Source organism: Agelaius tricolor, unplaced genomic scaffold (genome assembly GCF_023055355.1).
Source record: "Agelaius tricolor isolate 1412-34295 unplaced genomic scaffold, bAgeTri1.0.p SCAF_71, whole genome shotgun sequence".
Taxonomy (NCBI): Eukaryota; Metazoa; Chordata; class Aves; order Passeriformes; family Icteridae; genus Agelaius; species Agelaius tricolor.
Window position 1 is genome coordinate 1,275,075 of NW_027269331.1, and position 14,122 is coordinate 1,289,196.

Consider the following 14,122-nt stretch of genomic DNA (forward strand, 5'->3'; position numbering starts at 1 on the left):
TTCATAAAATTACATTTGCAGATTGCAGACATCATCCGTATCCCTTGGAAGTTCCTCTTTGAGCTGCCCAGATTATTCCTGAGGAGACTGCAAGGTGACTTGGCCACAGTTTGGAATTAACACATCCATGGAGCTGACTGTGTCCTAAGAGGGAAAGGCCCAGTGAACACCAGGCTGGGGACCAAGATAAATTGCAAACCAAATGAAAACTAAGGTGAAGCCAAATGTATTTTTTCATGGAGCCTCTGAGAACCAGAGGTTTCCAACATCTTGGTTTGGTGGCTTCTGAGTGGCTGGGAGAGCCAGAAAAACAAAATAAATTATATGGGATGGGAGATTAATTATTTTGAGATTTGTTAATTAATTACTTAATCTAACAATTTATTCTAGTCTTCAACAAGAGCAGCCTAGGAGAATCTACCAAGATCATGGACACACAAAAGAGGCTGGCTATTGAATTTGTCACACTCCAAGGGGTTTTGTCCTGCCATGTCCTCAGAGCTGTCTCTGGATTTTTCCAGAACTGGTGGCACCAGCCCCAAGAAAATCTTGAATCAAGAGTGGAGATTGAATTCATTGAATTAGATGGAGATCAAGATTCACAGAGGAGTGGACAGCTGTACCTGGAGCTTAAAATATTTCCATGGCACTCAACAACCCAGTTTCTACCCACAATACCCATCTTTTTACATACCAGAAGAGACAGCAGAGAACTGCTTGTAGTAGAAATAAACTCATTTACTGTCAGAAATCTGAGGTGTTTGCATGTTACAAAAATAAAAATGTACAGTCACTGTCATAAAATTCACCTTTTTTTTTTTTTCTGTCTAGTATAAGTTAGTGCTTTTACAAACAAAAACAAAAAAGTCTAGAGCTAGATTTCCAGCTGGTACCTCTCCAACTGCTCTGCATTGGCAAGTGGGATCACTTGGGATGAGGATCACAGGATGAGGGACACCCCTGATGGCACTGGCAGTGCTGCCCAGGGTGGTGGCTCAAGGCCAGCTCAGAGGGAGGTGGGATTTCCAAGCAGGACCAGAGGAGGAAACTTTGGGTATGTTTTTGTTGAATTATTCAGAGCACGGAACATGTCCACGCTCCTTTTTGGCAAGTGTGGGAGGCCGGGCAAGGCCTGGCCTGGAGTGATGTTTGTACCAGCTCAGTGCCCTGGCTGAATTCATTTCTCCCAGTTGTTTGTCTCGCCCCAGTGACTGTGCCATGACCCTCACCATCAAGCCAAGCTCTCTCCACAAGAACAAAGGAATAAAGGTGCTGCCATGGTGCCAGGCCGCTCTTAACCCAATCCTATCCCAAACACACTCGAGGGTGGCATGAACCCCCCTACAGATGTCCTGTTTGCCTTTGCCTCCTGTGGTTGTGACACTGTTGGTTGGGACAAGAGCTTCCCATTGGGGGTGGGACCACAGGAATCTCCCAGGTAGCCCTGAATGGTCCCAGTCACCTGTGACTGAACACACCTGGTGACATCACGGTGTGGCTTTGTCTCCACCAAGCTTCACAAGAAAGAAGGATGGAAGAAACTAAGGCCTTGGTCTAAGCCAACATCAAATGTGTTTGCCTAGTCCTGAAATAGAGCTCTTACAAAATGTGACTCGTCCAGTGCTGCAGCTCAAGCAATTTTCATTTCTGGGGGGAGGAATCAGCGTCCTCCTGGCAGAGAAACCATGGACCTGGGCTCTGGGCTCTCCAACCCAACAACTGCAGGGAAAAACACCAAGAGCAACTTCTGGTGAAATGTTCTGTGGACATTTTTTACAAATCCAGGCAGAATGGGGTGAAGCTCAGCACCACTTGCAGCTCCTCAGCTCGGGGTTTGGTGCTGGCAAATTTTGTCACCTCTGAGGGACAGCAATGGGGATGTGGCAGTGCTCAGCCAAGGGGATGAACACTGGTCTTTGCTGCTGGGCTGGAAACATGAGTCACCAGGAAGGGGGTTAAAAAAAAAGACATGAAGAGCTCACCTTAAATTTTAATGAGCTGGAGATTATTATTAAAAGCCAGCAGCTGGAAGCTGCAGGTTCCTAAAAGCTTTTAAAGGGTGACTGCTGCTGTTGGGAAGCGCTAATGGGTTTTTTGGAAGATGTTGGCCCCACTGGAGAAACCTACAGGGGACCTGCTCGATGGTACCAGTAAATTCCAGTGGGCTGCTACCAGGGCACTCCAGTGGGATGGAATGTCCACCAGGGTAAAGGGAAGGCAGCCCTTGGACAGGAGATGGGAATCCCATCCCTGCTCTGTCAGCTTGAAGCTGGGAGAGCATTTCTGCAGGGATGCAAAGCTGTGGAAGAGACCCTTTCCCACTGTGGGTGATACTTGTCCTTGACATTTGCATCAAGCTGCTCAGCAGAACTGCAGCTGCCTCTCCTCATCCACCCAAAGCCCTTCCTGCCTTGCCAAGGCACAGAGGAACTCCGGCTCCCCCTGTGCCAGGCAATCTGCAGATGGAATTCTTTAGGGGGACTTTCTGCACACGACATTCTTGCTTGGGAAAATTACTCGGGGCACTCAGGGCACGATTTGCTCCCCAGATTTGGTCACCTCAGCCCTGATCAGAGGGGCAGCCTGGGATGCAGAGCCAGAGATCAGGGTTCATGTGTGCAACCACAGCTGCACCTTCCTGAAAAAAGTACAGCAAAACAAGCAGAGCAGCACGTTTGACACAGACCACGCCGGAGTGGGGGCAAGCCCAGGCACCCCAAACACCCAAACCTTGGGCCCCAGAGCATCCTGTCCTCCCTTCACAGCCAGGACAAACCCTCCTGCTGCGGGGCAGAGCTAGGATTTCAGATCCTTGGAGAGCTGTGTGTCCGTGTCGCTGCTGGTTCCCAGGTGACTGTTGGGCACGATGCCCAGAGCCACCTCGTTCTGAGGCTTCCACGGCACTTTGTTGCCCGCAAACTTCATAAATCGTTGCCCTGCTAAGAAATACAAAATGGGATCCAAGCAGCTGTTGGTGCTGGCCAGGGGACGAGTCACCTTGTAGGCCAAGTTGATGGCGTTGAGGGTCTGGCAGCTCAGGTCCCAGCTCCGGAAGGAGTAGTACAAGGTACGAGTGACATGGAAAGGAAGAAAACAAACAATGAAGACCACCAGGACGATGATGATCATCTTCACCGACTTCTTTTTGGAGCGGGACAGGCGGGAAATGCCCCGGGTGGGCTGGAGCAGCCGCCGGGCCATCAGGCAGTAGCAGACGATGATGATGAGGAAAGGGATGCAGAAGAGCAGCACCAGCATCACCGAGCTGTAAATGACAAACTGCCCGAAGAGCTCCTTGCTGGAGGTGTCGTGGCAGGTGATGGTGTCGCCCTTGGCGCTGGTGGTGACGAAGAAGAGCACGGGGGACTGGCACACCACGGTCACCAGCCACACGGCCACCGACACCTTGCGCGCGTGGCGCACGTGGCCCCAGTGCAGCGACTTCAGCGGGAAGCAGATGCCCAGGAAGCGATGGATGCTGATGCAGAGCAGGAAGAGGATGCTGCAGTAGAGGTTGGTGTAGAAGAGGAAGCGCACGATCTTGCACAGCCCCACGCTGAAGGGCCAGTTGTCCCCCATGGCATAGTAATAGACCAGGAGGGGCAGGGACACCACGTAGAGCGTGTCGCTTATGGCCAGGTTGAACATGTAGGTGGTGGAGGCGTTCCAGGTCTTGATCCTGAAGATGAAGGCGTAGAGGGCCAGCAGGTTGAGGAAGAGCCCCACCACGCACACGATGCCGTAGGAGACGGGCAGCAGGACGTATTTGAAGTCCTCGTCAAACACGCACTTGTAGGGGTTGTCATCTGTGCCACCCGGGTCCAAGGAGCTGTTGGTGACCCTGGTCCAGGCTGGAGGAGTTGTGAGGTTCTCCATCACCCTGGGGGGAAAGCAAAGAGGCTGTAAGGACATGGAGACAATGGCTCAAGAGGGCAGCACATCACTGGCCTCACAGACACCGCGGCCTCATGGTGTTGCTGACACAACTGGGTAGTCCCTGGCATGGAGGAATTATGGTCAGGTGGATGAGGTGAGTTTTATTTCACCTCATTTTGTATCTGGAGCACAGAGGAAGAACTGAGATGCTTTAAAGTCCCCAACAAACCCCAGGCCACATGTGGGAGTCCACCTCAGAGCTCCTGCAGCCCAGTTCAATGTCTCAAACTGCCCTTCCCACCAGGTTCACACAGAAATTTGCTCCCCTGCATCTCAGAACAGGAAAGATGCTCCATTCTGTGTATAACCAGCCACAAGGGGTGACTCAGCTGAGCACCATTACAAATGCATCCTGCTAAATTCCAGGCAGAAAGGATTAGAAAGTGGAATTTCAGCAAGAAACCCTCGCGACTGGACCCCATTTCATTTTTGAGGTCTTCAGCTCCTTCTGGTAGGGCAAACCTCACCACACCCAGAGGCCCTGTAATCAAACCTTGCCAAAAGGAGCATGGTCTCCACCACTGGGGGTCTGCCTGGCTTGGCTGCTGATGAGGATGAGGGGTCTTTAATGGGTTTAGTGTTGGGCTGATGGTGGCCAGGTCACAGTCCTACTCTCTGGCCTTGAGCCCTGCTTGTGCAGAGCTGGTTTCTGCACGGGACTGATTAGCTGGGAGGAGAAAAATGGCCTTGAAAGGGTCTCTGCAGACACACAGAGCCTGGCCTGTCTGAGAGGAGGGACAAGGGCCCTTTTGTGCCCTGGGCTTTGCTGACACACAATCTCTGAGCGAGCCCATGGGTCAGGAATCAAATTAAAATGCATTTCCTCCCTTCCCGTAAGAGGAGCCGGATTGATGTCCCTGCTGTTCCCTGCCTTACGGGAAGCCCGTGGAAATGGGGGGTCACAGGGAGACAAATCCAGCCCAGGAGCTCAGGGAGCAGCAGCTCCTGCAGGAGAAAAGCTCTGAGGAAAGGTGCCCTTGGAATGAGGGTGTGGGATGTACCCTGACCCAAACCTCACCAGGATTTCAGGTGGGAAAGAGCAATCCCGGGTGAAGGGCTCAGCTCTAACCTGGTGCCACCATGCAGATGGACAGTGTGGCCATGCCCTTTCTGGCAAAATAAACACCAGATCCAGAGCTATCCTGCCCCTACCTCCAACCCAGATGCTGTAGGGAAGGAGGCAGTGACAGTCTCCTCGAAGCTGCCAGCCTGGATGGTCTCCCACCAAAGTAAAGCACCTTGGTACTAAAAAGCACCTTGACAACTGTTTGCTGAGGGAGAGGGGATGAAGTGATGCTTCCAGCCCATCACAAGGGGATAACTCCAGTCCTTGCTGCAGGGACTGGATCAAACAACCTGTCCAGAAGTGCACTGACACCATCTCTGATGATGTTTCCCCCATCCTGCTGCTTTCCCCTTGGAGCAGAGCAGGAACAGGGCTGGCTGAGGCTTACACTTCCCAAGGACAGCAAGGGTGGAAACCACACACACAGACACATCCCAGCTAATCTGCAATATCTGCAAAAACCCCAACACAACTTTGGGAACCACTCTGTGATGAAAATCAGGAACCAGCACTGTCCTGGCCTTGGGGTTTTGCTTTCCCTGCACTCAGCTCAGCTTTGCTCCCATCCTGCTTCCCCTGAGCCCTCAGCAGTGTGGCTGTGGATGGAGAGGGTTAACAGAGCTCTGGCAGATGGGAAAACATTTTCCAGCTGCTGTTCTCCGCAGCTTCTTCCTTCCCTCTGAGCTTTGCAGCTCTGTGGCCAAGCAGAGAGAGGTTGCCCACAGAGCTGGCAGCTGATGAAACGGGCTGGACAGGCCACCGTGACCGAGGGAAGCCACACAAGATGCCCCAAAAGGCTCAGGGAAGGGTTACAGAGCTCCAGAGGCTTCAGCCTGCCATGAGATTTCTCCGTCTGCATTCCCTCTCTCCCCTGCACAGAACCCAGCACTGATGGGGGGAGATCACCCTGAATTCCAGCTCAGCTTCCCACAGGCTCCTGAGACCCCAGTGAGAAAACCCAGCCATAATCCATCCATAAGCCAAGGTGGGGAATCTCCTCCGGCTGCCCAGGGATGTGCCTGGTCCCTCATCTCCACCTTCAGGACAAGGAGCAAACAGTGTTTGCTGGTTGGTTTGAATGGAGCCTTGTCCTTACTGTCGTGCTCTCCCTCCTTTTCCTTCTGGCAATGCAAAAGCCTTTCTTTTTCCTCTTTTTTACCCTCGTTTTGCCCAGAATCCCTAGGACAAACCCTGCTGTGTGTGCAGGGCTCGTGGCTGCAGTCCACCCCCTCATTGCATCCGCAGGGAGTGAGCTGGAGAGGCCAGGGGAGCCAAGGCACGTGAAGGCACAAGGGCTGGCAGCTGGCACTGCCCTTTGCTGTGCCCACGGGTGGCACAAATGCCAGCTGTGACACCCCCGGCCCCCAGGATGAGGGGAGGGAGAGGAACCAGCAATCCCTGAGGATGCCAAGTGGGATAAACACTTCTGTGATCCCCAAAAACAAACAAACCACGATGCTTTGGTGAGAACCACCTGCATCTGCCTCATCACTTCATCTCCTGGCCCTTTCTGAGGCTTTTCCTCTGGCACTGGATGCAGGTGACCAGGCACAGCTTTTTGGGTGCCCTCCAGCCATCCACCCACAGTTTCCTCCCTGCTGAACCACGAGCAGGTTGCAGTGGCTGGACCATCCCTCTCTCTGCAGCGTGGACCTGTTTATCCCACGAGTTTTTTCCCAGAAAACCTCAGTGCCAGAGGATGAAGGCAGCACAGGAGAGGAGCCTGGTGACGAGAGCAGCCTGGGCAGATCACTGCCCTCAAATAAAGCCCCCACAGGCATGTGCACGTGAAGTCAGCATCCCAAAATGCTCCTGTAACTGGATCTGCCAGGGATATTTAGATCAGCCAGCAGGGGAGAGGAGGGGGCTGTCATGGGAGAAGGTCACGGGCAGCTGAGGGATGGGCAGCGCTCCATAGGGAGCCCACGGGATGGGCACTGAATTCCCAAGTAAAGGCCTTGACTCCTGATTTCTGCCCCATTTTCCAGCATTCCCAGTGCCATCCCAGCCATGTTTCAGGCTGGAATTTGCCAGGCAGCAGCAAAGTCACTGAAGACAGCAAAGCGCAACCAAATCACGGCTGCGATTAATACATTTTCACAGGGGGCTGATGAGGTTTAATTGGCCTTCCCAAATAATTAATGTGGATTAATTTCCCAGCAGGACCTCACAGAGGCAGCCCTTGGTGGTGCCACAGCTCCCACTGTTTAATGCTGGAGGCTGAAACCACGATCCCTTCACCACATCTTCTCCCTGACTCCCTTCCAAAGGACACACGGAGAACGTGGGTGTTTTCCCTGCCCTAATTCTGAGGCATTTAGTGGACTCATCAAAATCCTTGCTCAGGATCAGGAACCACTCCAGACTCTGGGAAGCAAAAGGACCTGGGATCATTTTTCACTGCTCTGGGGCTGTGGTTCCAAGCCTTTGTGACCAAAAGCAAACAGGCAAAGCGTTCGGGTGCTCCTGAGCCGTGAGACGGGATCCGAAATCTGAGCCTGCCCAAACTGCCTGCTTTCCATCTGCCCTTTGCCTTTGGATCCTCTCTGCCACAGTGACCTTCAGAGCCCTTCTCCTCCAGGCTGGCCCTGGCCACCGGTGTGGGCTGAGAACCTCCCCAGCTGTCCCAGCTCCACCATCCCCAGCGCTTCTCCCCAGCAATCCCAAGGCAAGACACCCCCAAAATTCATTTCCAGGACAGCCAAGCAGCTTTATCCATCTCCCTGCCAGGCAACATCCTTCCTTTATCCCTGCTTACCCCTTCCTCCATCCCCAAAAGAGCCGGAACACCTTAATTAAAGCAAAACCTTGTAAAGAATCTGTGTTTCTGTCCCTACAAAAAAGCACCTTTGGAGGGCAGCTCCACTCCAGGAATGCTGCCTCAGTTTCCCCTCCTGTCAGCAGGCTGAGAAACAGCAGAGTTGAATTTGTTTTCTCTGTGAAAAATATTTTTCAGGGGGTGTTTTGGTTTCCTAGAGGGTTTTTCAGTAACTTGATCCAAGCTAAAAAGGGGAGAGAAAGCCTGGAGAAAAGATGTAACGAGTTTAAAAGAACTTTATGACTTTGTTTGGAGGCCAAATGAAAGGTTTTGCTTTGAGAGAAATCCCTTCTTCTGGGAATTTCTGGTTTCCCCCAAGAAACTCCCTGAACTCCTCCCTGAATCCATCTCCCTTCCAGCTTTCGCTTCCCTGGGGGTACCAAAACCTCCTGCCTTGCTCCACACCATGGGGAATCAATTGCGATTAATCAAATCTGTGGCTTTAAAGTGAATTAAGAAAGCATTAAAACCATCAGTGACAATGGTAATTAAGGCCACCTTCATTCAGTTGAACCTGACTCAATTCCCAGCATGGCAGGGCTCTGGGGATGGATCCTGCTGGAAGCAAACATCAACCCTGGCCAATATTTAATCCCTTCATCAACACTTCCCTTCCTGCTTCAGCAAAGGTGATGCTCCCTGCCTGTTTTTCCCTGCTGTGGGATAGGGGCAGATCCCATTTGAGCCCTCAAACTTCCAGTTTTAATTATTCCATGAGGGAAACTGAGCACTTGCATCCTTTAGGCTTCCTGGAGGTACAAGATGGTGCTTCTGTCAGGAGTTTGACTTTGGTTTTGCCCTCCATGACCTTTTGATGCCCACTGGAGGAAGCAACAGTGAGAGAGAAGAGTGTGGGACCAGTTCCTGGCCAACTTGGTGACCCTACAAGCTCCGTATGTGGGAGAAAGGACATTTCCATGGAGACCTCCCAGCCTCCTGCCCACACCAAGGGAGTCACAACCACCCTGGAAAAACCAAAGGCGCTCAGGGGGACAACCAGGACAACACAATCACCCGGCTCCACCATGGCACCACCAGAAAACCCCAAAGGGGGACGACTTAGGGGGATAAATGTTTTGTTCCACAGGCAGCATCTCGTGGAGGCAATAAGGTGTTTGCTCCATGGGTGGCTCCCAGTCAGGGTTTGCTGGGGGCTGCTCAGCACTGGGGAGGGAGCCCGGCAGCACGCTCGGCTGCCAGAGAACTATTCGTGGCTTTGGCTCCGTGTCAACAACCCGAGATAAAAATCGCGCTGGGCAGAGACAGGATAAAGTCACTCAATGCCACGACCGTCAGAAATCCTTTTGGGGCTTTTATAACCTGCTAAGCCCCGGGATGAGGCTGTGCTTTGGGGCCCAGAGCGTTTTGGGGTCCCTCCCTTTGCATGGAGCCCCTTAACCTATCAGCCACCCGTTGCTTGAGGGAAAACAAGGGGAATTTGGTGGTAATGAAACGGCCCAATTTTGGCAGCAGTGACCACGAGCTAAGGCCACCATCCCCCAGTGTTGGTGGCCCCCCAGAGCTGGGTTTGCTGCTCCTCACCTCGTGTACAGGAAGGCAGTGGGTTGCCAAGTGGCTTTTGCAATAAACTGATAAGAAAACTGGAACAGAAAGAGAAATGACATGTTTTGCCCCTAAAGTTGTTCCTGCAGTGATGTCAGCCAGTGCCCAGCTCAGGGAAGAAGGGTGTTTTGGGTGTTAGGAGGTGCTAGAAGGAGTCACACAGTTTGAAATGAGAGTATCACTATTGCAGTGTAAATTAAATACTCCCAAAAGAAATTACATAGGGAGCCCAGCACGCAAAGAGGTGGAAAAACACGCGGAGCAAAGCAGGGAGTCAGCTCCATGGTTTAACCTGAGCTGTGTACAGGAAATCACGGACAAACAGCCACTGAACTCCCCAGGGAAGGGAGAAACTCAGCAGCAAAGACATTATTGTGAATTAATGCATAAAAAAATCCAACAGTTCAGGCGAAGAGGAGCAAAAGGAGCAGGAGGCTTCCCTGCGTGCCCATTCGTGCCAGCACCCGCCCAGGCCAGCGTCTCCCTGCCGGCTGCTGGTCCCACTGCCCTGTTTTGGGGCACTTTGGGGCTTTTTTAGTGGCAGTCCGGGCAGTACGTGAGGTTGAGGAGAGCAGGAGAGCCGGGGTTCGGCTCTGTCCATGCCGTGCCCCACTCCCTGCTCTGGGTGCGCTGTGTCACCCGTGTCACCCAGACAGCAACAAGTGCCACCACCATCACCACCGCGACTACGTGCATGTGTGTGCGTGTCCGTGTGTCCGGGGCTCTGTGTGTGCGTGTCCCACCCGTGTGTGTCCCACTCGTGCGTGCGTGTCCCCTACCCATGTGTGTGCATGTCCCCTATTCATGTGTGTGCGTGTCCCCTTCACCCCCGTGCGTGTCGCGTCTCCCCCATGTGCGTGTCCCCATTCACGAGTTTCCCACTCCACCCTGGAGGTCGCTGCCCGTCCTTCCCTGTCGTGGGCACCCCCACATCCCCCCATGATCCCCCCGTGGTCCCCCCGTGGTCCCCCCAGGGTCCCCCGCCCGCTGCAGCCGCGCTCACCGGGCGATGCCGAGCCGGGGGCTCCGTGCCGGGGATCGTGCCGGGGGTTCAGCGCCGATGGCCCCGCTCAGGAGGCCGTGCCATGCCCAGCTTTGGTCCTTCCCCCGCCCCGGTGCCGCTGCCGGTGCCGCCCGTGCCGCGTGTGAGCCGAGCCGCGGGGCTGCACCGCCCTCCCGGCGCTGGGAACGGGGCTGGAACGGGGCAGGACCGGGGCCAGAGCTGCCCCGCCCGGGCCGGGACCGCCCCTTCCCCCGGGGACGGGACAGGAGCGCTCTCCTCCCTGGATGGGAACGTGCGTGGGACCGGCACAGGAGCCCGGCCGCCCCCTCTCTTCCCCCTCCGGGATGGCGCTGTGGATGGGATCGGGATTAGGGATAGAGCGGGATCCCCCCCCCTCCCTGCCCCGGAGATGGGAGTGTGGATGGGATTGGGGCTGGGCACCGACTGCTCTCCCCTTTCTCCCCCGGGAATGGGACCAGGATTAGGGCTGGGACAGGAGATCCCCCCATCCTCCAGAAATGGGAGCATGGATGGCATCAGAATTGGGGCTGACAGTGGAGACAGGTGATTGCCCCCCCAAATCCTCCCCCGGGGATGGGGCCGGAGACAGGACAAGGACAGGACCCCTCCCACCTCTCTGCCCCGGGAATGGGAGCATGGATGGGACTGGAGCTGGGACTGAGACTGGACTCACTTCCACGGGTGCCAGGACTGGGAGTGATGCCTGGACTGGGATGTTGGGACTTTTCATCATTGCTGTATCCAGGAGGACACGGCTGAAGCTTTGCTCGAGGTTTGCTCCTTGCTGTACCCTTTTGCCCTGCTGTTCCCACAGAGCCCTACGGGACACAGCCTCCCAGGGAGCTGCAGGAAGCTCTGAAGGGCCACCACCACCAGCACCACCTTCACATCCTGCCCTCTCCTGCAGGTGGCTGCTGCCCGAGGGAAGCAGTGGCCGGGTCCATCCCAACTTTTCTCCTTCACCTGGATGAGAAACCTTGGGATTTGTGGGGCTGGGGGAGCAGGCACAGCCCCAGGGGATCACGTGCAGGTGGCCCCGTTGTTTTCCACTGCCACGAGCCCCAGTGCTCCCCCGAGCATTCCCCATCTGTGTCCCTGGGTGACAGCCAGATCCTCCTTCTCCAGCTGGATCTGATTCCATCTGGGGGGTCCTTGGGCCCCCTGGCTGTGCTGGGGGGGGCACAAAGCCCCTGATGGAGGAGGGGAAGGACACCAATGGCATCTATTATTCAGAAGCAGAAAGTGGCAGCTGGCTAAGGAGGCTTTAAGAGGATATGAACTCCTGGCATGGACACAGTGCTGCAGAGATTTTGCTCACGGACCTCCATGCCAGAAAAGAGCAAAAAAAATAATTCCTGTTTCCTTCTTCTGATGTAATTTGTTTGAGGAGGGAAAACAATACATCACATCGCAGCTATTTGGGGCTGATAAGGGAGGAAGGACAGGCTTGCTGCCTGCCCAGAGGGAGGGAGATGCCTGAGTGAGGCTCAGCAGCGTGCCCTGGCTGCTGAGTCCAGCCCATCCCTCCTGGATTTGGAAACACTTCTTGGGCAAATGCTGGGTTCACCCAACCACAGCACCTTGGTTTCATCCTCCAAATCCTTCACCCTCCCAAGGAGGGATGATGTCCAGAGGTGATGGATGATGTCCAGGGAGTTGTTGCTGTCCTTGCAGGAGCTGTGACCCGTGGGGTGATCGCTGCTCTCAGCAGCCTTTGCCTGGCACCATCTCCCCCAGCCTGGTCCTCCAAGGTCTGAACACCTGCAGCTCTTCCTCTGCAGGATAAAGCCAAACAACTCAAAAACAAGAGGCAGGCGCCTTCCTCATCTCCAGGGGTGATTCATCATGGCCAGGCCGGCTGCGAGGGCTGCTTGAGGACATGTTTCTCTAAAAGCTTCTTTGGAGCAGGGAACTGTCCCCTGGAGAGCCCTCTTCCCATCAGACCTTTCCCGAGCCTGGTTGAAGTCCCAGCAGCTTCCAGCAAGCAGGAGCTTCTCAGCTTCACTGCCCAGTGCAAGGAAAAACCTTTCCTTTCCCTTCTTTTGCTTTTTCTCCTCTCGTTTGGGAGTGAGGGAGATGGAAGGAGGGCATCAACCTTAACCCACCTTACTAATTCCTGTCCTTCATGCACCTATCACCCAAAACCAGAGCCTCCCTCACCCCAAATCTCCCTTTCTCAGCTCCACAGCAGCCCAAGGAGGAGGCAGATGTTTTAAATCCTGTTGAAAAGCCAATGATTTGTGCAGCTGCAGAGCAGAAGACAGAGGCAATACCCAGCGAGCCGACCTGGAAAGCAGCCCCACGTTTCCCTTCATGGCTTCATTTTTCAACCCTTTTGGCAGCCTGGCAGGTTTCTAAGACACTTTCAAAACATTCCCATGTTGACTAGCAGGCAGGAATGTGATACAGGAATGGGTGGACCGGGGAGGTCAGGCTGGCCACAGCAGAGCCTGCGCTGCACCCATGGGTGCAGCTCAAACACAGAGAGACACTGGCAGAAGTGCTGGCATGTATCAAATCTCTCTTCTTTTTTGTCCTTTATTTTGTTTTTAAAGCCTTTAAAGGTGCAGCAAGTAAGGCAGTTTGGGTGTGTTGGGCTGAGCCTGCAGCCCTGCCCTGTGTGACTGGGCTTGCAGGGGGGACAGCCCATGGGAGCTGATGTCACTTTGCAGCTTCCCAGGATGCCTGGATTGTCCCTCCAGGATGTTCTTACTCAGGACCACCAACAATTTTATAGGGGCAGCAAAAGCCACTGCAGCTGGAGAAGGAAACCTCTGTTCATGGTGCCTTTGGGGTGTGCTGGAGATGAGGTCAGGAGGGGCTGGAGAGAGACATGGGAGCACCTTCCCAGCAGCCAGATAGGGTGGGTTGGTTGGAGGTAGGACTGGGGCTGGAAAACACAGAGTCCTGGAATTAATAGGGTTGGAAAAGCCCTCTAGGATCATGGAGTCCAACTGTTAACCCAGCACTGCTGTGTTCATCCAGGGACTGTGACTCTACCACTTCCCTGTTCCAGTGTCTGACCACCCTTTCAGTCAAGGAACCTTTCTGAATATCCAATCTAAACCTCCCCAGTGTAACCTGAGGTCTAGGCCTGTCCCTCTGTCCATCCCTCTGGGGGAATGTCCTGCTGCCCCCTCTGAGGCTGCAGCACCCAGGAGGTGGCTGCTGAGCACAGGGAGACACTTTCCTCCCCTTTCCACCCTTTTCCCACTAATCCCTTGAACAGGAACTGACAGATGGATGTAGTCAGGGCACAGGGGACCTTTGCTGTCTGGGGCTGGTGCTGCATGAGGAAAAGGGAATTTGGAGGAGACCTGAGGCATCTGGTGCTCTCTGGGGCAAGCAGCTGCAGGCAGAGAGCATTGAGCACATTGCTTCAGTGCAGGGAGGGCTTTGATCTGTGGCTGTGGCCATCTGGGTGTGGATTTTCTCTTCTCCACCAGCGGTTGGGGATTTTTATTTTAGCCCAGCTTTCGTTTCCTCCCCACTGAGCGCATGTGATGTCCCTCCCCTCCTCCTCTTCCTCCCCATCAGGAAGGTGATGGAGCTGCCACTCACTTTTCCTCCCAGCTCCTGCACGAGCCAGGTTTTTGGAGGGGTTTTCAGACTCCCAAGTGCATTTTTCCCCTCAGGATGATGCTTGCAAAGAGGGGTAGGGGTACTGCCCCAAACCCCCCAGGCAGCAGGAGCTGCCTGCCAGGCCCTGAAACAC

The 14,122-nt window shown here is 54.3% G+C and overlaps 1 protein-coding gene across 1 annotated transcript; it reads right to left on the minus strand.

Annotated features, from left to right (window-relative positions):
- Window positions 1–717: 717 nt before the first annotated feature.
- On the minus strand, window positions 718–10,576 carry P2RY2 (purinergic receptor P2Y2). Its single transcript, XM_071417895.1, has 2 exons — window positions 10,387–10,576; window positions 718–3,880 (listed from the first exon to the last, which is right to left on the minus strand). Exon 2 carries the CDS (start codon window positions 3,874–3,876, stop codon window positions 2,797–2,799), a length of 1,080 nt encoding a protein of 359 aa, XP_071273996.1. The 5' UTR covers window positions 3,877–3,880; window positions 10,387–10,576; the 3' UTR covers window positions 718–2,796.
- Between the last annotated feature and the right edge of the window lie 3,546 nt (window positions 10,577–14,122).